Genomic DNA, 22,000 nt, shown 5'->3' on the forward strand with positions numbered 1-22,000 from the left:
AGGAGGAGGAGGAGGATGTGCTTCGTCCCTCTGGGGAACTGGAAATTCGGGAGGAGGAGGAGGAGGATGTGCTTCGTCCCTCTGGGGAACTGGAAATTCGGGAGGAGGAGGAGGAGGATGTGCTTCGTCCCTCTGGGGAGCTGAATGTTCGGGATGAGGAGGAGGAGGATGCACTTCGTCCCTCTGGGGAGCTGGAAATTCGGGAGGAGGAGGAGGATGTGCTTCTTCCTCCTCCTCCTTGTTTTCCCCTCTTCTTTACCTCTTCTTCACCTCCTCTTCCTCCTTTCTTTCTTCCTCTTGGTTCTCACCACATCCTCCTCCTCTCCTCTTCTTCCTCCTTGTTCTTCCCTTCTTGCTTCCTTCTCACCTTCTCATCTTCCTCTTTCTCACCCTTCCTTTTTTCTTCTTCCTCTTTCTCCCATTCTTCTTCTTGTTCTCTCCTCTTCCTCTGCTCCTTCTTCTTTCCTCTTCTTCTTCTTTTTCCTCCTCCTCCTCCTCGGTGCCCCTGAAGGAGCAGATGTGGGGAGCTGATAAGGCCGGAGCCAGGGCGGGGCTGGAGCAGAGACTGCGGAGAAATCGCGTGAAATTGGGGTGGAAAAACCGAAATAGAGGGTAAAATGAGGTGGGGAGGGAAGGTTGAGATTAAAATATGTAACGGGAAAGCGATGCAGGGAAGATTGGCTGGAGAGGGCAGGAAGGGAAGAAGGGTTGAGACCCAAAATTACAGAAAGCAAAGGATGGCAGAAGGGCTCAGATGTGCTGGAAGTGTCAGAGTGAGGGGGAGAAACAAGGGAAAAATGGGGAAGGAAGGGAGGGAAAAGAGAAGAAAAAGGGGGTAAAAAGAGAAGAAGAGGGGTAAAAAGAGAAGAAGAGGGGAAAAAAGAAAAGAAGAGGGGAAAAAAGAAAAGAAAAGGGGGAAAAAGAAGAAGAGGGGAAAAAAGAGAAGAAAAGGGGGAAAAAGAAAAGAAGAGGGGAAAAAAGAGAAGAAAAGGGGATAAAAGAGAAGAAGAGGGGTAAAAAGAGAAGAAGAGGGGGAGAAAGAGAAGAAAAGGGGGGGAAAAAGAAAAGAAAAGGGGAAAAAGAGAAGAAGAGGGGTAAAAAAATAGAAGAAAAGGGGTAAAATGAGGTGGGGAGGGAAGGTTGGGATTAAAATATGTAACGGGAAAGCGATGCAGGGAAGATTGGCTGGAGAGGGCAGGAAGGGAAGAAGGGTTGAGACCCAAAATTACAGAAAGCAAAGGATGGCAGAAGGGCTCAGATGTGCTGGAAGTGTCAGAGTGAGGGGGAGAAACAAGGGAAAAATGGGGAAGGAAGGGAGGGAAAAGAGAAGAAAAAGGGGGTAAAAAGAGAAGAAGAGGGGTAAAAAGAGAAGAAGAGGGGAAAAAAGAAAAGAAGAGGGGAAAAAAGAAAAGAAAAGGGGGAAAAAGAAGAAGAGGGGAAAAAAGAGAAGAAAAGGGGGAAAAAAGAAAAGAAGAGGGGATAAAAGAGAAGAAAAGGGGATAAAAGAGAAGAAGAGGAGTAAAAAGAGAAGAAGAGGGGAAAAAAGAGAAGAAAAGGGGAAAAAGAGAAGAAGAGGGGTAAAAAGAGAAGAAGAGGGGTAAAAAGAGAAGAAAAGGGGGGGGAAGAAAAGAAAAGGGGAAAAAGAGAAGAAGAGGGGTAAAAAGAGAAGAATAAGGGAAAAAGAGAAGAAAAGGGGGAAAAAGAGAAGAAGAGGGAAAAAAGAGAAGAAAAGGGGGGGGAAAGAGGAGAAAAGGGGATAAAAGAGAAGAAGAAGGAAAAAAAGAGAAGAAAAGGGGGGGGAAAAGAGAAGAAAAGGGGTAAAATGAGGTGGGGAGGGAAGGTTGAGATTAAAATATGTAACGGGAAAGCGATGCAGGGAAGATTGGCTGGAGAGGGCAGGAAGGGAAGAAGGGTTGAGACCCAAAATTACAGAAAGCAAAACGACGGCAGAAGGGCTCAGATGTGCTGGAAGTGTCAGAGTGAGGGGGAGAAACAAGGGAAAAATGGGGAAGGAAGGGAGGGAAAAGAGAAGAAAAAGGGGGTAAAAAGAGAAGAAGAGGGGTAAAAAGAGAAGAAGAGGGGGGAAAAAGAGAAGAAGAGGGGAAAAAAGAGAAGAAAAGGGGGGGAAAAGAGAAGAAGAGGGAAAAAAGAGAAGAAGAGGGGGGAAAAAAGAGAAGAAGAGGGAAAAAAGAGAAGAAGAGGGGAAAAAAGAGAAGAAGAGGGGAAAAAAGAGAAGAAAAGGGGGGGGAAGAGGAGAAAAGGGGATAAAAGAGAAGAAGAAGGAAAAAAAGAGAAGAAAAAGGGGGGGAAAAGAGAAGAAAAGGGGTTAAATGAGGTGGGGAGGGAAGGTTGGGATTAAAATATGTAATGGGAAAGCGATGCAGGGAAGATTGGCTGGAGAGGGCAGGAAGGGAAGAAGGGTTGAGACCCAAAATTACAGAAAGCAAAACGACGGCAGAAGGGCTCAGATGTGCTGGAAGTGTCAGAGTGAGGGGGAAAAACAAGGGAAAAATGGGGAAGGAAGGGAGGGAAAAGAGAAGAAAGAGGGGGTAAAAAGAGAAGAAGAGGGGTAAAAAGAGAAGAAGAGGGGAAAAAAGAGAAGAAGAGGGGAAAAAAGAGAAGAAAAGGGGGGGAAAAGAGAAGAAGAGGGAAAAAAGAGAAGAAGAGGGGGGGAAAAAGAGAAGAAGAGGGAAAAAAGAGAAGAAGAGGGGAAAAAAGAGAAGAAGAGGGGGAAAAAGAGAAGAAAAGGGGGGGGAAGAGGAGAAAAGGGGATAAAAGAGAAGAAGAAGGAAAAAAAGAGAAGAAAAGGGGGGGGGAAAGTGAAGAAAAGGGGTTAAATGAGGTGGGGAGGGAAGGTTGGGATTAAAATATGTAACGGGAAAGCGATGCAGGAAAGATTGGCTGGAGAGGGCAGGAAGGGAAGAAGGGTTGAGACCCAAAATTACAGAAAGCAAGACGATGGCAGAAGGGCTCAGATGTGCTGGAAGTGTCAGAGTGAGGGGGAAAAACAAGGGAAAAAAGGGGAAGGAAGGGAGGGAAAAGAGAAGAAAGAGGGAGTAAAAAGAGAAGAAGAGGGGTAAAAAGAGAAGAAAAGGGGGGGAAAAAAGAGAAGAAGAGAGGGGAAAAGAAAAGAAAAGGGGGAAAAAGAAGAAGAGGGGAAAAAAGAGAAGAAAAGGGGGAAAAAGAAAAGAAGAGGGGAAAAAAGAGAAGAAAAGGGGATAAAAGAGAAGAAGAGGGGTAAAAAGAGAAGAAGAGGGGGAGAAAGAGAAGAAAAGGGGGGGAAAAAGAAAAGAAAAGGGGAAAAAGAGAAGAAGAGGGGTAAAAAGAGAAGAAGAGGGAAAAAAGAGAAGAAAAGGGGTAAAAAAAGAGAAGAAAAGGGGTAAAATGAGGTGGGGAGGGAAGGTTGGGATTAAAATATGTAACGGGAAAGCGATGCAGGGAAGATTGGCTGGAGAGGGCAGGAAGGGAAGAAGGGTTGAGACCCAAAATTACAGAAAGCAAAACGATGGCAGAAGGGCTCAGATGTGCTGGAAGTGTCAGAGTGAGGGGGAAAAACAAGGGAAAAAGGGGGAAGGAAGGGAGGGAAAAGAGAAGAAAGAGGGGATAACAAGAGAAGAAGAGGGGAAAAAAGAGAAGAAGAGGGGGAAAAAAGAGAAGAAGAGGGGAAAAAGAGAAGAAAAGGGGGAAAAAGAAGAAGAGGGGAAAAAAGAGAAGAAAAGGGGGAAAAAAGAAAAGAAGAGGGGAAAAAAGAGAAGAAAAGGGGGGGAAGAGGAGAAAAGGGGATAAAAGAGAAGAAGAAGGAAAAAAAGAGAAGAAAAGGGGGGGAAAAAGAGAAGAAAAGGGGTAAAATGAGGTGGGGAGGGAAGGTTGAGATTAAAATATGTAACGGGAAAGCGATGCAGGGAAGATTGGCTGGAGAGGGCAGGAAGGGAAGAAGGGTTGAGACCCAAAATTACAGAAAGCACAACGATGGCAGAAGGGCTCAGATGTGCTGGAAATAAAGGGGAAAAAGGAGAAAAGAGAGCGAGTGTTTCTGCCCGGTTTCGAACCGGGGACCTTTCGCGTGTGAGGCGAACGTGATAACCACTACACTACAGAAACGCCGTGCCGCCGTTCCTGCCCCGCCGGGCCACGGCGCCGCGGCCGGGGGAGGCGGGAGGGAAAGTGCGGAAAAGAAACGTTTTGGGTAAAAACAGCCGCGAGAGCGCACGGCGCGGCACCGGGAGCGGGAGCGGGAGCGGGAGCGGGAGGGGGACCGGGACCGGGAGTGGGAGCGGGAGCGGGAACGGGAACGGGAGCGGGAGGGGGACCGGGACCGGGAGTGGGAACGGGAGGGGGACCGGGAGCGGGAGCGGGAACGGGAACGGGAGTGGGAGCGGGAACGGGACCGGGACCGGGAGTGGGAGCGGGAACGGGAACGGGAGGGGGACCGGGACCGGGACTGGGACCGGGAGCGGGAACGGGAGAGGGACGGGGACTGGGAGCGAGACCGGGAGCGGGACCGGGACTGGGAGCGGGAACGGGACTGGGAGCGAGACCGGGAGCGGGAGCGGGACCGGGAGCGGGACCGGGAGCGGGAGTGGGAACGGGACTGGGAGCGAGACCGGGAGCGAGAGTGGGACCGGGACTGGGAGCGGGACCGGGAGCGGGAGCGGGACTGGGAGTGGGACCGGGACTGGGACTGGGAGTGGGACCGGGACCGACAATGGAAGTGGGACCGGGACTGAGACCGGGACTGAGACCGGGACCGGGAGCGGGACCGGGAGTGGGAGCGGGAGAGGGAGTGAGAGCGGGAGCGGGAGCGGGACTGGGAGTGGGACCGGGAGAGGGACCGGGACTGGGAGTGGGACTGGGACCGGGAGCGGGAGCGGGAGTGGGAGCGGGACCGGGACCGGGAGCGGGACTGGGAGAGGGACCGGGACTGGGAGAGGGACCGGGACTGGGACCGGGACCGGGACCGGGACTGAGACCGGGAGCGGGACCGGGACCGGAACCGGGACTGGGACTGGGAGTGGGAGCGGGAGCGGGACCAGCAGTGAGAGCGGGACCGGAACCAGGACCGGGACTGGGACCGGGACTGGGAGCGGGACCGGGACCGGGAGCGGGACCAGGACTGGGAGTGGGAGCGGGAGCGGGACCAGCAGTGAGAGCGGGACCGGGACCAGGACCGTGACCGGGACCGGGAGCGGGAGGGGACCGGGGTTGCGGGGCTCGGAGCGCCCCGGGCTGCGCCGGGGGCCGGGCGGTGCCGCCAATGCCCCGCCCCCGGCCCCGCCCCTCCGGCCCCGCCTCCAGTCCTCCAAGAGCAACGAGTTGCGCGGGTGGGCAAAATGCAGAGGAAGTGAGGCGCTGACCCTTCCCCCGTTGCTCGGCAACCGGAGCCACTTCCGGTCACGTTGAGCAGAAGGGGCGGTGCCCGCGCCGGAAGGCGGAAGTGCCGCGGCGTTTCCCGTCTGTGGCGGAGCCGCTGCCGGGCGAGCGCGGCCGGCGGGACCCGGCGGGGACCGGGCGGGACCCGGCGGGCACCGAGCGGCTCCTCCGGCAGCGGCCGCGGCCGCGGCCGGGCGGTGGGACACCGGCGCGGGCGCGGCGCGGGTAGCGGCGAGGCCCGGTGAGGCCTAGAGGGGCCCAGCCCGGCGGGGAGGGCCCGGCCCGGGGTGGGCAGCGGGAGCGGCAAAGCCTCCGCCGGGGCTCCGCCAGGCTTCGCGAGCTGTGCCCGGGCCGGGGGAGGGCCGGAGCGGGACCCGGCGCGGGTTGGGGGGCAGGGGGCGCGGAAGAGGAAGGGGGCGCCGCCAGAGCCCGGGGGCGGCCGCGGGCGGCGGAACCGAGCCCGGGGCACCGCGGGGCCGGGCAGGAGCCGCGGAGAAGGAGGAGGAGGAAGAGCAGCAGCAGGAGGGTCTCGTCCCCCGGCATGGCGGCCCCCGCGGCGCTGGGCGGCCCCGGTTCCCGGCCGGACCCGGTGGAGACGCTGCAGGAGGAGGCGATTTGCGCCATCTGCCTCGACTACTTCGCCGACCCCGTGTCCATCGGCTGCGGCCACAACTTCTGCCGCGGCTGCATCTCCCGGCTCTGGGCCCGCGGCGGCCCCGAGCCCCCCGCGGGCGGCTCCGAGGGCGGCTCCGAGCTGGAGGAGGAGGACGAGGACGAGGACGAGCTGGAGGAAGACGAGCTGGACGTGGAGCAGGAGGAGGAGGACGACGAGGCCGGCGTGGACGAGGAGGAAGACGACGACATGTGGGAGGAGGAGGAGGAGGAGGAGGAGGAAGCCGAGCTCTGGGAAGACCCCGCGGAGGACGATGAGGAGGAGGAGGAAGAAGCCGCCGCGTGGGCGGGGGGCGCGCAGGGGGGGCTTTACTTCGGGGACGAGGACTACGACGAGGACGTGATGGAGGAGGACGTGGAGGAGGAAGCGGAGGAGGACGAAGACGACGAGGACGAGGAGGACGAGGAGGAAGAGCAGCCGCCTCCCCTGGCCCCGCCGCGGCGCCCCCCGGTTTTCACGTGCCCCCAGTGCCGCAAGACGTTCCTGCAGCGCAGCTTCCGCCCCAACCTGCAGCTGGCCAACATGGTGCAGATCATCCGGCAGCTGCACCCGCGGCCGCAGCGCCCCGCGGGGCCCGGGCCCGGCCCGGCGGCGGCTCCTGGCGGGCCCCCCGAGCTCTGCGAGAAGCACCAGGAGCCGCTGAAGCTCTTCTGCGAGGTGGACGAGGCGGCGATCTGCGTGGTGTGCCGCGAGGCCCGCGGGCACAAGCACCACAGCGTGGTGCCCCTCGACGAGGTGGTGCAGGACTGCAAGGTGGGATGGGGGGGTTTGGGGGGGGCTTTTTTTGGGGGGCTTTCGTGAGTTCTGCCGGGGTTTTGTAGGTTCTTGTGGAGGTTTCGTGGGGGTTTGCGGGTTTCCGTTGGGGTTTCGTGGGGTTTTTTGTGGAGGGTCGTGAGTTTTGGTGGGGCTGTGTGGGTTTTTGTGGGGTTTTTGTGGGGTTTGGGGCACCGAGGCTTCCAGGGGCAGCACTGGATGCGTCCGCCCAGGCCAGTTCGGTTACTGGGGAGGGGGAAAAGGGGAGGTTTGTGGGTGGGACAGCCCGGTCTGAGATGGGAAGCGCCAGGTTACGATGGGCAATGATCACTTCCATCTTTTTGGGGGGAAAGACGGCAAAACTCCGCAGGAGGCAGGAAAAGGAAGGGGGGTTTGGGGACAGAGGAGCCGTCTGGGGGTCTGAGCCCAGCCTGGATGTGGCGTCAGGGAGGGAAAGGGGACAAGGGGGTTTGTGAGAGCAGGGGTCTGCAAGGCCTGAGCTCCCTCCCCTTCCCTCAGAACAAGCTCCAGAGCCACCTGGAGCCGCTCCGGAAGCAGCTGGACGCGGTGTTGAAGCAGAAATCCAGCGAGGAAGAGAAAATCTCCGTGCTGAGGGTGAGAACCGCCTGGTCCCGAGGCCTCCTCCCGACTTTCTCGCTTCCCGGCTTTTACTCCACCAAAAACAATCAGTCCCAGGACACTAAAATCCCCTTTTCTCGGCCCAAGGGATGGTTGAGTGATGGTTGAGGATACAAAACCTCCCTCAGCTCCAATTTGAGCGGGGATAAAGCTCCGACTAAACCCTTAATTTGCTGGAATTCCATCCCCACGCTCCCTTTTCCCCTTCCATGCTTCAAAAACCTGCTTCCTCCAGGAGGGAACCCCCCCAGGAGCCGCCCTGTTCCCGACAAAAACTCCCCCGAACCTCCTCTTCCTCCCCGCTTTGTTCAACCCACCCCGTCCCCCGGCTCCTGGGGCGTTCCCAGCGCGGATCCCGCGGGGTTTTTTTTTTTTTCTTTGCGGTTCTCCCCGGCAGGAGCAGATGCAGGTGGAGATGCAGGAGCTGGAGGCGGATTTCGAGGTGCTGCACCGGTTCCTGGCGGGGGAGCAGGTGCTGCTGCTGCGGCAGCTGCAGGAGCGCCACGAGGCGCTGCTGGCGCGGCAGCGCCGCAACCTGGGCGCGCTGGAGGAGCGCGGCGCGGCGCTGCGCCGCCTCATCGCCGACGCCGAGGCCGCCGGCAGGCAGGACGGGCTGCAGCTGCTCAAGGTGGGGTGGGGGGAACTGGGGGGGGGGGTCTGGGAGAGTGGGGAAACTGGGGTTGGGGGGTGGGAGATGGGGGGAATTGGGGTTGGGGGGGGAAACTGGGATTGAGGGTCTGGGAGAGTGGGGAGACTGGGGTTGGGGGGTGGGAGATGGGGGGAATTGGGGTTGAGGGGTCTGGGAGAGGGGGAGACTGGGGTTGGGGGGTGGGAGACTGGGATTGAGGGTCTGGGAGACTGGGGAAACGGGTTGGGGGGTGGGAGACTGGGGAAACTGGGGTTGGGGGTCTGGGAGAGTGGGGAAACTGGGGTTGGGGGTCTGGGAGAGTGGGGAAACTGGGGTTGGGAGTCTGGGAAACTGGGGAAACTGGGGTTTGAGGGGTGGGAGACTGGGATTGGGGGGTGGGAGACTGGGGAAACTGGGATTGCAGGGTGGGAAACTGAGGTTGGGGGTCTGGGAGACTGGGGAAACTGGGGTTGGGGGTCTGGGAGACTGGGGAAACTGGGGTTTGGGGTCTGGGAGAGGGGGAGACTGGGATTGGGGGTGGGACAGGGTGGAAACTGGGAGCCCTGGGATGGGCTCCAGCAGCTCCCAGTCACTGGGGCTTTTTCCACCCCATTTTTCGGGAGAAAAGGGAAAATCGGGACTGGGTTTGTTTTTTTTTCCATCCCCCTGGACTCCAGCTTCCCGAGGTCTCCCCAAAGCTCTCCCTCACCGGAATCCCGCCGGACCAATCCAAGTCCTCACTAAACTTTTCACTTTTTATTTTTATTTTTATTTTTTTCCCTTCTCTGTTTGGCACCTGCTGCCTCCTCCCAGGACATCAAAGGCACCTTCATCAGGTCAGTGATTCCCCATTGCCAGCGGAGCCTCCTCGGGGTTTTTTGGGAAAAGCTACCCCTGGAGCTTCCCCAGGGTGGGTCGGAAGGGTGGGAATTCCTGGCGGGGAACAGATGGGATTTTGGGGGTGATTTGGGATATGTGGGGGAGGAGAAAGGTTGGGAAGACACCTTGGAGAGGCTGAATTCCAATTTCCCCCCTCTTTTTCCCCTGTTCCAGGTGTGAGAACATCAAATTCCAGGAGCCCGAGATGGTGCCGGTGGACGTGGGGAAGAAGTTCCGGAATTGCTTCCTGCAGGATGTGGTGATGAGAAAGATGGAAAAGGTCTTCAGCAAAGTGCCCCAAGGTGGGGGGGGGGGAAAGGGGGGAAATTTGGGATTAAAGGAGTGAAAACTGGGGGAGTTAAAGGAGTTAGAATTTAGGGTTGAAGAGGTTAAAATTTGTCATTTAAAGGAGTGAAAATTGTGGGGTTGAAGGGCTGGAAGTCAGGGTTAAAAGGCTGGAAATTGGGGATTGAAGGGATTGGAAATTGGGGGTTAAAGGGCTGAAAACTTGAAAGTTGAAGGAGCGGAAATTTGGGGTTAAAGGGATGGGAATATGGGGTTGAAGGGGTGAAAATTTGGGGTTAAAAGGCGGGAAACCAGGGCGGGGGCGTTGAAGAAGTGGAAATTCGGTGTTAAAAGGCTGGAAATCCTTGCTCCAACCCCCCCCTCCACGTGCCACGACCCCCCCAGCCCCCAGAACCCCCCCTAAGCCCCCTCCCAACCCCTGCAGCCGACGTCACCCTGGACCCCTCCACGGCCCACCCGCGGCTCAGCCTGTCGCTGGACCGGCGCAGCGTCCGGCTGTCCGAGCGGCGCCAGGAGCCCGCGGGCAGCGCCCGGCGCTCGGACGGCGACCTGTGCGTGCTGGGAGCGCCCGGCTTCAGCGCCGGCCGCCACTACTGGGAGGTGGAGGTGGGCGGCCGGCGCGGCTGGGCCGTGGGGGCCGCCCGCGAGACCACCCGGCACCGGCACAAGGGCGCGTCCGGCGGCTCGTCCCCGGCGCCCAAGCGGGAGATCTGGGCCGTGGGCACCAGCGGCAAGAAGTACCAGGCGCTGACGGCCACGGAGCAGACGGCGCTGGCGCCCGGCGAGCAGCCGCGGCGCTTCGGGGTCTACCTGGACTACGAGCGGGGCCAGCTGTGCTTCTACAACGCCGAGAGCATGAGCCACATCCACACCTTCCACATCTGCTGCCGCGAGCGCGTCTTCCCCTTCTTCCGCATCCTGGCCAAGGGCACCCGCATCAAGATCTGCACCTGACGCGTCCGGGGCTGCCCCCGCGGGCTGCGGGGCGAGGGGGGTGCTGCCCTCGGTTTCCTGCACCTGCTTCGCTCGTGAGGTTCCTCCTCCTCCTCCTCCTCCTGCCGCCGCTGCTGCTGCTCTGCCCGGCAGCGGCGCCACGGAGCTGGGTCAGCTCAGGATGGGGGAGGCCCCTCGGGAGTGGGGTTGGGGTTGGGAATGGGGCAGGATCTGCCTTGGAATTGGGTTTGGGTTGAACGGGGCAAGATCCGCCTCTTTGGAGCCAGTTTTGAGTTAAGATGGGGGCAGGATCCACCCCCTTCAGAGCCGGTTTTGGGTTGAATGGGGCAGGACCCGCCCCTTTGGAGTTGACTTTAGTTGGGAACTGGGATGGATTTCCCTTGGATCTGGTTCCCCAGTTCAGTTCCTGGTGCTGGGAGCTGCTCCCTCCCTCCCCCCATGTTGTATCCCAGTTGAATTTTGGGGCCTTCCAGGACCCCCGGGAGTTTTTCTGCGTTTGGGACCAAATCCTCTCAGATTTGAAACTCCCTCCTTTCCCAAAATCCGCATTTTTCAGTGCCTGGATTTTTTGGGATTCACCTGAGGCCCCCCTCCCAGCGCCATTGTTCCTGTTCTTCCCCTGCTGTTCTCCTACTCCTTCCCACCCTTGCCATTTTTGGGGGAAAATCCTGGATTTTCCTCTCCCCTCTGGCACTTTACGGGGCCGGGAGGAGCCGCTTCCGCCCCGCAGCTCTGGAGCTCCCCGAGTTGGGGATATTTATTTTTTTCCCCTTATTTCCAGCCGGATCCTGTCCCACTCGGGAGCTCCCCCCTGCCCCTTTCCCTCACGTTTCCCTGGATTTTGGTGGATTTGGGAATTTCCTGTTGGCGTTACAGAGCTCGTTCGGGATATTTTTGGCTAAAATGAGAATTAAAAGGAGATTTAGTTTTATGACATGTCAATAATAAAGAATAAAGAAGTTGTATCCAAGGCTCCAGGTCGCTCGATCCTGGGAACAGCCATTTCCAGGATGAGTCTGGGGTAAATTGCCCGAAAATTGGGGTTGGGGCCCCTCCAACATCACCAAAATCAAGAATGGGTCCAATCCCAGCTCCTTAATCCTGCCCTGATCCTTACTAACTAATTAAGGACGACCTTGACCTGCGTGTCCACCTCAAACCTGTGCTGCCCTGAAAGTCCTAAGGGAACCCTACAAACTGACATCAGGAACCTGGGCTGGCCACTTTTCTTTCCCAGGGAAAAGGGCCGGTCTTTGTCTCCAGGGGCTGTGGCCCTGAGTGGCCGATCACATCCAAAAAATCCGAACGGACGAGGATATGTCCCAGACCCAACCTGCCCCCACCTCAAACCTGTGCTTCCCTGACAGTCCTAAGGGAACCCTACAAACTGATATCAGGAACCTGGGCTGGCCACTTTTCTTTCCCAGGGAAAAGGGCCGGTCTTTGTTTCCAGGGGCTGTGGCCCTGAGTGGCCGATCACATCCAAAAAATCCGAAAAGATGAGGATGTGTCCCAGACCCAACCTGCCCCCACCTCAAACCTGTGCTTCCCTGACAGTCCCAAGGGAACCCTACAAACTGACATCAGGAACCCGGGCTGCTGAGTTTGGTTTCACCAGTAGATATCTTTCATTTTTGACCAGGTCCCACCCCTCCTCCTGGGGCCTCACTCCCTGAGTGTTTTTTTGCCTCTTCCATTTCCAAACACCGCAGTATTTCTCTGAGACCCCATCTGCCCCCCGCAAGTACTCAGGGTTTTTTTTTTTTTTGTGCCAAATGCCTCTTGGAAACTGATAGTATGAAACTTGGTTCTCGGCTTTTTCTGTGCATGATTTCTCCTGGAGAAAGCTGCCAGCATGTAACCCTTACCACAACCACTTCGCTGGGCCCAGAAATCACAGCCTTCAGACCAGCAGCGTGGGACCCTGCCCACTGCCCCTCCACTGGCACCTTTCCAAAGCCTTCCGCTACATTCCAGTAATACTCCGCATTTCCAGCGGGCAGCCTGTCTGACCCTCATCCTGACCCTAAAAGTGTGCTAAGGAATTCTAAAATAGCCCTTAGGAAGGTGTAACAATACCCTAAAAGACACCAGAAAAGTCCTAAAAAGCCTTCCAAAATCCCCTAAATATTCCTAATAGTCCTGCAAAAAAAAAAAACTCAAGGAAACCTGCTCAGCCTCCAAACCCTGCCTGTTGCTCTCTAGCCCACAGATGTCATCCCTACCTTTTTGCAGTGGGTCCTGTTGTCCTCTGAGGGTTCTGTCGTTGTCCTGTTGCTCTCTAGCCCACAGATGTCATCCCTACCTTTTTGCAGTGGGTCCTGTTGTCCTCTGAGGGTTCTGTCGTTGTCCTGTTGCTCTCTAGCCCACAGATGTCATCCCTACCTTTTTGCAGTGGGTCCTGTTGTCTGTTGTCCTCTGAGGGTTCTGTCATTGTCCTGTTGCTCTCTAGCCCACAGATGTCATCCCTACCTTTTTGCAGTGGGTCCTGTTGTGCTCTGAGGGTTCTGTCATTGTCCTGTTGCTCTCTAGCCCACAGATGTCATCCCTACCTTTCTGCAGTGGGTCCTGTTGTCTGTTGTCCTCTGAGGGTTCTGTCATTGTCCTGTTGCTCTCTAGCCCACAGATGTCATCCCTACCTTTCTGCAGTGGGTCCTGTTGTCTGTTGTCCTCTGAGGGTTCTGTCATTGTCCTGTTGCTCTCTAGCCCACAGATGTCATCCCTACCTTTCTGCAGTGGGTCCTGTTGTCTGTTGTCCTCTGAGGGTTCTGTCATTGTCCTGTTGCTCTCTAGCCCACAGATGTCATCCCTACCTTTTTGCAGTGGGTCCTGTTGTGCTCTGAGGGTTCTGTCGTTGTCCTGGTGTGAGGGTCGCTGCCTTGTCCCAGCGGGAGGGTTCCGGTGTGGTCTCGCTGTTTGGGTTGCTGTGTGGTGCTGCTGCTGTCAGGGGTGAAAAGGGAAAAGGCTGTTGTTAGGGGGGCTGCTTAGGCTGAGGTTAGGGCTGGGCTCAGGGGTGGTGCACCTGTACCCTAACTTGCCTCCTAAGCTGTACCCTGTAGCCCTCATCTCCACTGCACTGCCCAGCCCTCAAGCCCTCGCCCTTTACCCCTCAAGCCCTCCCTCTGCCCCCCAGCCCTCAGGCTCTGTGTGTCACCCTCCAGCCCCCTTTTCTCCCTCAGCCCCTGTGGGTCACCAAAAATCCCTCTCCTTTGCCCCTCAGCTGCTGTGGGTCACCCTCAATCCCTCTCCTTTGCCCCTCAGCCCCTGTGGGTCACCAAAAATCCCTCTCCTTTGCCCCTCAGCCCCTGTGGGTCACCAAAAATCCCTCTCCTTTGCCCCTCAGCTGCTGTGGGTCACCCTCAATCCCTCTCCTTTGCCCCTCAGCTCCCGTGGGTCACCCTCAATCCCTCTCCTTTGTCCCTCAGCCCCCGTGGGTCACCCTTAATCCCTCTCCTTTGTCCCTCAGCTCCCGTGGGTCACCCTCAATCCCTCTCCTTTGTCCCTCAGCTCCTGTGGGTCACCCAAAATCCCTCTCCTTTGCCCCTCAGCTCCCGTGGGTCACCCTCAATCCCTCTCCTTTGTCCCTCAGCCCCCGTGGGTCACCCTTAATCCCTCTCCTTTGTCCCTCAGCTCCTGTGGGTCACCCAAAATCCCTCTCCTTTGTCCCTCAGCTCCTGTGGGTCACCCTCAATCCCTCTCCTTTGTCCCTCAGCTCCTGTGGGTCACCCTCAATCCCTCTCCTTTGTCCCTCAGCTCCCGTGGGTCACCCTTAATCCCTCTCCTTTGCCCCTCAGACCCCGTGGGTCACCCTTAATCCCTCTCCTTTGCCCCTCACCTCCCGTGGGTCATCCTCAATCCCTCTCCTTTGCCCCTCAGCCCCCAGCTTCTCTGTGTCACCCTCCAGCTGCCCCTGACCCCCTCAGCATCTCTCTGTGTCACCCACTGTCCCCTCTCCCTGTCCCTCCCTCAGCTCCCAGCCCCTGTCACCCTCAAGCCGCCCCTCAGCCTCTATGTGCCGTGCCACGAAAAGACCCTAAAACAACATAAACATACCCTAAAAAACCCTCACCTTCCAAATGTCCTAAAAGCCCCACAAAAACAGCCTCAGAATACCCTTAAAATACAAGTAAAATACCCTACTTTAAAAAAAACCCTAAAACACCCCTAAAAATCTCTAAAGAACCTTTAAAAAGCCCTAAATATTCCTAAAAGAGCTCTAAAAATACCCCAAAAAATCCTTAAAATGCCCTGATAAGACCCTAAAAAAACCTAAAAGCTCCCTCAATGAACCTAAAAATACCCTAGTCCTAAGAGTCCTCCACATACCCCCAATAGTCCTAAAAAAGCCCTAAATATTTTTAAACAGTCCTAGGAAAGCCCCCCCCCAAAAAAAAAAAAACAAAAAAACAAACCCTAAGAGTTCTAATTCGTACTAAGAAAGCCCTTACAATACCGTTTAAAAAATCATCTTTTTAAAGCCCTGAAAAAGCCCTAAATATATCCTAAATATTCCCAGAAAAATCCTTAAAAAATAAAATAAAAAAAATCCTTTAAAAGCCCCTAAAAAACCCCTAAAAAAGCGCTCAGCCCCCAAGCTCTACGGGTCACTCTCTAGGCAGCAAACATCATCCTTGCTTTTTAATTAGGCTCGCTGCCTGCAGCTGCTGTTGGGGAAAACTGGTGTTCTAGGGGTGCTGTTTAGGGTGAGCTTAGGGTTGGGCTGAGGGCTGCTGCTGTACCCTAACCCTTCCTGGTACCCTGTGTCCTGTCCTTCCTACCCCTAACCCTCAGTGTCAGCTCTCCACCTGTCAAGTCCCCCCCTCTTTGCCCCTCAGCCCACAATGTCTGTGTGTCACCCCAAGCCCCCGACACTGTCCTGTGGCCCCCTAACCTCCACCGTGCACACTCCACCTGGGTAGGGGTGATTTTAAAAGTGAGGTTAAGGGTGGTGTGAGGGCTGATAAACCTGACACATCAGACACCCCCCACTTTGTCCCTCAAGGCAGCCCCTGCCACTCAGCCTCCTTGTGTCACCCTCAAGTTCCCACCGCAGCCTCTCAGCGTCTCTGTGCCACCCTGGAGCCCCCCTTTTTACTCCTAAAGACCCCTTCTGCCTCTCAGCTGCCCCCACGTTCTGTGTCACCTCCAGCCCCCTCCCCTCAGCCCCAGGTGCCTTTGTGACACAGCACAGCACACAGATGTGGTCCCTGCCTGTTTTATTTGGGTGTTGTCCTGCTGTGAGGGCCGCACTATCCCCACGAGTCCAGGCTCCCAAGTGCTGCTGCAGGGAGTCGCAGGTGGGCAGTGGGGAGTGAGGGGTGGAGAAGGGGCCGGCTGGGGAGGGGTGAAGGGAGGAGAGAGGGTGGGGAAGGGGCGGGCTGGAAGTACAGGTAGGGGTGAGGGGTGGAGACGGGGACACAGCAGAACAGGGCTGAGGGGAGGAGGGGAGGGGGCACCCCATACATCCCAGACCAAAGCTACAGCACAATACAATTCGGAATACCGGGGCAATGCAGAACACCAAATAAAACCTGACATCAGGAACCTGGGGGGGGTGAGATTTCTTTGCCAGGGAAAAGTCTCCAGGGGCCAGTTGCCCGGAGTGGCCAGCCGCCTCCGAAAAATGCAAACGGACGAGGATACGTCCCAGACCCAACCTGCCACCACCTCAAACCTGTGGTGCCCTGAAAATACCAAGGGAACCCTAAAAACTGACATCAGGAACCTGGGCTTGCAACTTGTCTTTCCCAGGGAAAAGGGCCGGTCTTTGTCTCCAGGGGCTGTGGCCCTGAGTGGCCGGCCACCTCCGAAAAATCCAAACGATTAAGGATATGTCCCAGACCCAACCTGCCCCCACCTCAAACCTGTGCTGCCCTGACAGTCCCAAGGGAACCCTACAAACTGACATCAGGAATTTGGGCTGGCCACTTTTCTTTCCCAGGGAAAAGGGCCGGTCTTTGTCTCCAGGAACCTGTGGCCCTGAGTGCCCAGCCACCTCCAAAAAATCCAAACGGACGAGGATACGTCCCAGACCCAACCTGCCTCCCAGCTCGCCCCTTCTCTTCTGGAATAGTATTCAACAGCCAGGAAAAGTCACCAAAACCCCCCCAAACTGGTAAAAAATGGCCCTTGGGGCCAAAGTGGAGCTGCCGTGTGGGGAAATTCCTCACTAATGAATATTCCAGAAACCCCTGGAGCCTAGGGAGGTTTCTCATGTCTTACACGTACCTATTTTGGGGTGGTTTTTTTTTTGTTTTTGTTAAATTTAGGGTTTCTGCAGCACGGGGGAAGGATGAGGAACATCCCCAAATCCCACCCCAGTGATGTCAGCAGATTCTCATGTCTCACACGTACCTATTTTGGGCTGTTTTTTTTGGTTTTTTGGTTTTTATTTTTAAATTTAGGGTTTCTGCAGCACGGGGGAAGGATGAGGAACATCCCCAAATCCCACCCCGGTGACATCAGCAGCATTTTCCTCCCTCCCGAGGTTTTTGGCCCCACAGTCCCAGCAGGTGACCCACAGCGACTCCAGCTCCACAAAGCGCCGTTTATTGGTATTTTTTTGGGATAAAAACGCAGCATTCAGGCTCAGCGGGTGCCGATGGTCACCTGCCACACCCGCACCAGGTTGTCCGTGTAGCCGGCGAACAGAGTCTGGGGACAAGGACAAGAGGTCACTCAAGGGTCACTCCTGACCTGGATCAGTCCTGACCCCCAGCCCCAGGTGTGGAGGGGCCACCAGGTCCTGACCTGGGGCGGCTCCAGGTGTTGGGTCCCCAAAACCCCCATCCCCAGGGCAGGTCAGGGGTCCCCAGCTCCCCCTGACCCAGTGAGGGGTCCCCAGGCCCTCATTGCCCAAATCCTGGTCCCCAGGTGAGGGTTTCCCTGCCCAGGTGAGGGTCCTCAGGCTCTCACCTGTCCATCGGCTGACCAGGCCAAGGACGTGCACTGGGGCGGCTCCGCTTTGCTGCTGGTGCTGATCACCTCCTGCTTCAGCTCGTCCACGATGATCTTCCCTTCCAGGTCCTGCGGGACCGGAGAGGTGAGGAACCACCCAGATCCCACCTGGATCCCGCCCAGATCCCACCTGGATCCCACCCCAGCCTGGAGCTGGCTCAGAAACAGCCTCTGGGTTTCCCCACGGAGCGGTCGGAGGCATCTGAATGTTTCATCACAGCACGGGGGGCAGCGCCCCCAATTCCCGTTCCCGTTCCAGCAGCTCCCTACCCAGATCTTGATGCTGGGCCCGGTGGCGGCGCAGAGCCAGTAGCGGTTGGGGCTGAAGCACAGCGCGTTGATGACGTCCCCACCGTCCAGCGTGTACAGGTGCTTGCCCTCGTTGAGGTCCCACAGCATGGCCTGCCCGTCCTGGGGACAAGCGCGGGGACACCGAGCCTCAGGACGGCCCCGGGCGGGGGACACCAGGAGAACCCCGAGTGGGGCACAGAGTCCAGAACCCCCTCAAGGAGCTCAAGAACGTCCCAGTGAGCTCCAAAAGGTCCCAGGAACCTCAGTGAAGATCCCGAGGACCTTCAGAAGGATTCCCAGGAGCTCAGAAACGTCCCAGGTCTCAAGAGGTTCCCTGGAGCGAGGCCTCCCCTCGCCAACTCCAACCACGGGAGCCCACAGCGGGAATTGGGGCTGGGGTATCCCCGGGGTGGCCCCCAGGCCGTACCTTGCCTCCGGAGGCGCAGAGGGAGCCATCGGGGGACACGGTGACCGTGTTCAGGTACCCCGTGTGCCCGATGTGGTTCGTCTTCAGCTTGCAGTTGGCCAGGTTCCACACCTGGGGTGGGAAAAGGGGGATGAGAGGGGGCAAATCAAATCCTGGGGTCTCAGGGTGAAATCCCCCCCTCCCCAGGGGCCCCGTGCTCACCTTGACCAGCTTGTCCCAGCCGCAGGACACGATGATGGGGTTGCTGCTGTTGGGGGAGAAGCGCACGCACGACACCCACTCCGAGTGGCTCTCGTCCTGGGAACGGCACCGGTGGTGGGGTGGGGACAGGTGGGGACGTGGCCAGAGACCCCCCCAGCGCTCCCCCAGTCAACGGGACTGAGACCTACCCAGCAGGACTGGCACTAAACCCAACAAGAATGACCCCAAACCCACCAGGACTGGCCTCAAACCCAACAAGAATGACCCCAAACCCAACAAGAATGACCTCAAACCCAACAAGAATGACCCCAAACCCTCTGGGACTGGCCCCAAACCCACCAGGACTGGCCTCAAACCCAACAAGAATGACCCCAAACCCACCAGGAGTGGCCTCAAACCCAACAAGAATGACCCCAAACCCAACAAGAATGACCTCAAACCCAACAAGAATGATCCCAAACCCACCAGGACTGGCCCCAAACCCCCAGGGACTGGCCCCAAACCCAACAAGAATGACCCCAAACCCTCTGGGACTGGCCCCAAACCCACCAGGACTGGCCCCAAACCCAACAAGAATAACCCCAAACCCACCGGGACTGGCCCCAAACCCAACAAGAATGACCCCAAATCCTCCCGGACTGGCCCCAAACCCCCAGGGACTGGCCCCAAACCCCCAGGATCGGCCCCAAGCCCCCCCAGCTCACCTGCACCGTGTACTTGCAGACCCCCAGCGTGTTCCAGAGCTTGATGGTCTTGTCCCGGGAGCCGGACACGATCTGCCGGTTGTCCGAGGAGAAGGCCACGCTCAGCACGTCCTTGGTGTGGCCCACGAAGCGCCGCGTGGTCGTCCCCCTGCGGGATCGGGAGCGGGGTCAGCACCCAGAAACCAGGGGAGGCATCCAGGAGTCTGGGTGGGGGAACCCAGAAACCACGAGAAATATCCATGAACTAGGAGAAACAGCCAGGAATTGGGGTGAAAAGAGGAATGGAATGATTTGCTCAGTCGGTGGGCAGTGGATCGGGGGGTTTCAGGGAGGATTTTGGGTGTGGGACGAGTTTGACTCCACAAATTCTGACCCTTTTCCAGCTGCATCCCAACAATGCAGCCCTGGACACCCCAAAATCCAGCCTGACCCCCCTCTCCCCCCCAGGGCTGCTCTCCCCCACGTCTCTCCCATCATCATTGCAGGACGTGTCGTCAGATCCCGTGGGATCAGCAAGAACATTTTGTGTAATCATCGGGAGAGGGACGGCGAGCAGCTCAAACCCACCCCCCACCAAAATTCTGGGATTTACCCAACTTCTGGCACCATCCGGCCCTGCCGAGATCCAAGACCACCCCCAAAACCCAGCGAGGGACCCCCCAAACTGACGTGGCGAGGTCCCAGAGGCTCAGGGTACCAGCTCAAACCCCACCCACTCCCACCCCCAAAATTCCGGGATTTACCCAACTTCTGGCACCATCCAGCCCTGCCGAGATCCGAGACCACCCCCAAAACCCAGCGAGGGACCCCCAAACTGACGTGGTGAGGTCCCAGAGGCGCAGGGTGCCAGCTCAATCCCCACTCGGTCCCACCCCCAAAATTCTGGGATTTACCCAACTTCTGGCACCACCCGGCCCTGCCGAGATCCGAGACCACCCCCAAAACCCAGCGAGGGACCCCCAAACTGACGTGGTGAAGTCCCAGAGGCGCAGGGTGCCAGCTCAAACCTCACCCACTCCCACCCCCAAAATTCTGGGATTTACCCGACTTCTGGAACCACCCGGCCCTGCTGAGATCCAAGACCACCCCCAAAACCCAGCGAGGGACCCCCAAACTGACGTGGTGATGTCCCAGAGGCGCAGCGTGCCAGCTCAAACCCCATCCACTCCCACCCCCAAAATTCTGGGATTTACCCAACTTCTGGCATCACCCAGCCCTGCCGAGATCCGAGACCACCCCCCAAAACCCAGCGAGGGACCCCCCAAACTGACGTGGTGAGGTCCCAGAGGCGCAGGGTGCCAGCTCAAACCTCACCCACTCCCACCCCCAAAATTCTGGGATTTACCCGCCTTCTGGCACCACCCGGCCCTGCCGAGATCCGAGACCACCCCCCAAAACCCAGCGAGGGACCCCCAAACTGACGTGGTGAGGTCCCAGAGGCGCAGGGTGCCAGCTCAAACCCCACTTGGTCCCACCCCCAAAATTCTGGGATTTACCCAACTTCTGGCACCATCCGGCCCTGCTAAGATTTAAGACCACCCCCAAAACCCAGCGAGGGACCCCCAAACTGACGTGGTGAGGTCCCAGAGGCGCAGCGTGCCAGCTCAAACCCCACCCACTCCCACTCCCAAAATTCTGGGATTTACCCAACTTCTGGCACCACCCGGCCCTGCCGAGATCCAAGACCACCCCCCAAAACCCAGCGAGGGACCCCCCAAACTGACGTGGTGAGGTCCCAGAGGCGCAGGGTGCCGTCCCAGGAGCCCGAGAGCGCGAACTGCCCGTCCGAGGAGATGACCACGTCGCTGACGAAGTGCGAGTGGCCGCGCAGCGCCCGCTGCGGGATCCCGTAGTTGGTCTCGTCACGGGTCAGCTTCCACATGATGATGGTCTTGTCTGCGGTGGGGCACAGGGCTGTCACCCCAGGGACCACCGGCCACGCCGGCAGCTTTGGGGGGCGAGGGGGACACACAAATAAGGACAAAACCCAGCAAAGGCGGCGGGGAGATGCCGCTGCTTCCTCCTCATCCTCGCTGCGCTCCTGCTGGCGCGGAGCTCTGCCCCGCGCTGAACCCGGACTGGCCGATGCGGGGGGACCCCTCCCCACCAAAACCCCGCCCGCGGGCTCCACCACAGGACCCCTCCAGCGGGTTCCCCCAGCTCCCGGCCGCGCTTTCCGCCGCGGCGCCCCCCAGCCCCGCCGCGGCCCTCCCTCCGCGACGCTGCCTCGGGGCGCGCACCGCGCGAGGCCGACAGGATCATGTCCGGGAACTGCGGCGTGGTGGCGATCTGGGTCACCCAGCCGTTGTGGCCCTTCAGGGTGCCGCGCAGGGTCATCTGCTCCGTCATGGCGGCGGCGGGAGGCGGCGGGGCCCGGCGGGGCAGGCGGGATGGCGGCGGATGCGCGGCGGCCTGGGCCCGGAGCCGTCCGTCCCCTCAGGCCGGCGCGGGCAGAAAGAGGCGGCGCCGCTTCCGGAGGAACGGGAAGTGACGTAGCGCCGTACGGCAAGCATGGCGGCCGGCGTGGGCAACATGGCGGCGCCCGGTGGTGTTGTACGGAAAGGGGGCGGGGGTTTGGGGAGGACTTCCCAGAAGGTTCCAGATCCCACCCCCAAAAAGGATCCTCACATCTCCCCAGAGGATCCCAGTATGCGCCCCAGAGGATCCCAGTGTCCCCAGTGGATCCCAGTGTGCCCCAAAGAAGATCCCAGTGTCCCCCAGAAGATCCCAGTGTCCCCCAGAAGATCCCAGTATCCCCCAGAGGATCCCAGTGTCCCCAAAAGAGATCCCAGTGTCCCCCAGAGGATCCCAGTGTCCCCAAAGAAGATCCCAGTGTCCCCCAGAGGATCCCAGTGTCCCCCCAGAAGATCCCAGTGTCCCTCAGAAGATCCCAGTGTCCCCAAAGAAGATCCCACTGTCCCCCAGAGGATCCCAGTGTCCCCAGAGCAGATCCCAGTTGTCCCCCCGAAGATCCCAGTGTCCCCCAGAGAGGATCCCAGTGTCCCCAAAGAAGATCCCAGTGTCCCCAGAGCAGATCCCAGTGTCCCCCAGAAGATCCCAGTGTCCCCAGAAGATTCCATTGTCCCCCAGAAGATCCCAGTGTCCCTCCAGAAGATCCCAGTGTCCCCCAGAAGATCCCAGTGTCCCCCAGAGGCCGAACAGCGGCCTGGGCTGACCCCTGCCCTTGCTCCTGCCCCGAGGATCCCATTCCCTCCGCG

At 58.3% G+C, this 22,000-nt stretch overlaps 3 protein-coding genes and 1 non-coding gene across 4 annotated transcripts in view; 1 reads left to right on the forward strand and 3 right to left on the reverse strand.

Moving 5' to 3' along the window:
- Nucleotides 1–21,244, reverse strand: part of RACK1 (receptor for activated C kinase 1) — a 49,923-nt gene extending 28,679 nt beyond the window's left edge. Inside the window, exons 1-8 of the mRNA XM_068178426.1 lie at nucleotides 21,023–21,244; nucleotides 20,507–20,678; nucleotides 18,783–18,930; nucleotides 18,079–18,174; nucleotides 17,878–17,988; nucleotides 17,430–17,570; nucleotides 17,118–17,228; nucleotides 16,788–16,856 (exon numbers count right to left, since the gene is read on the reverse strand). Coding sequence (XP_068034527.1) covers nucleotides 16,791–16,856; nucleotides 17,118–17,228; nucleotides 17,430–17,570; nucleotides 17,878–17,988; nucleotides 18,079–18,174; nucleotides 18,783–18,930; nucleotides 20,507–20,678; nucleotides 21,023–21,131 — 954 coding nt within the window. The 5' untranslated portion in view covers nucleotides 21,132–21,244 and the 3' untranslated portion in view covers nucleotides 16,788–16,790. The remainder of the gene's footprint in view (nucleotides 1–16,787; nucleotides 16,857–17,117; nucleotides 17,229–17,429; nucleotides 17,571–17,877; nucleotides 17,989–18,078; nucleotides 18,175–18,782; nucleotides 18,931–20,506; nucleotides 20,679–21,022) is intronic.
- On the reverse strand, nucleotides 126–5,913 carry LOC137466733 (serine/arginine repetitive matrix protein 5-like). The gene is made up of 3 exons (XM_068178414.1): nucleotides 5,396–5,913; nucleotides 4,050–5,297; nucleotides 126–505 (listed from the first exon to the last, which is right to left on the reverse strand). Exons 1-3 carry the CDS (start codon nucleotides 5,911–5,913, stop codon nucleotides 364–366), a joined length of 1,908 nt encoding a protein of 635 aa, XP_068034515.1. The 3' UTR covers nucleotides 126–363.
- Nucleotides 4,029–4,101, reverse strand: TRNAV-CAC (transfer RNA valine (anticodon CAC)). Its single transcript has one exon. It is a non-coding gene; the product is annotated as a tRNA-Val (tRNA).
- Nucleotides 5,794–10,203, forward strand: TRIM41 (tripartite motif containing 41). The gene is made up of 6 exons (XM_068178419.1): nucleotides 5,794–6,796; nucleotides 7,316–7,411; nucleotides 7,833–8,063; nucleotides 8,877–8,899; nucleotides 9,117–9,244; nucleotides 9,673–10,203. Exons 1-6 carry the CDS (start codon nucleotides 5,912–5,914, stop codon nucleotides 10,200–10,202), a joined length of 1,893 nt encoding a protein of 630 aa, XP_068034520.1. The 5' UTR covers nucleotides 5,794–5,911; the 3' UTR covers nucleotide 10,203.
- Nucleotides 21,245–22,000: the final 756 nt, after the last annotated feature.

Source organism: Anomalospiza imberbis, unplaced genomic scaffold (assembly GCF_031753505.1).
Source record: "Anomalospiza imberbis isolate Cuckoo-Finch-1a 21T00152 unplaced genomic scaffold, ASM3175350v1 scaffold_43, whole genome shotgun sequence".
Taxonomy (NCBI): domain Eukaryota; kingdom Metazoa; phylum Chordata; class Aves; order Passeriformes; family Viduidae; genus Anomalospiza; species Anomalospiza imberbis.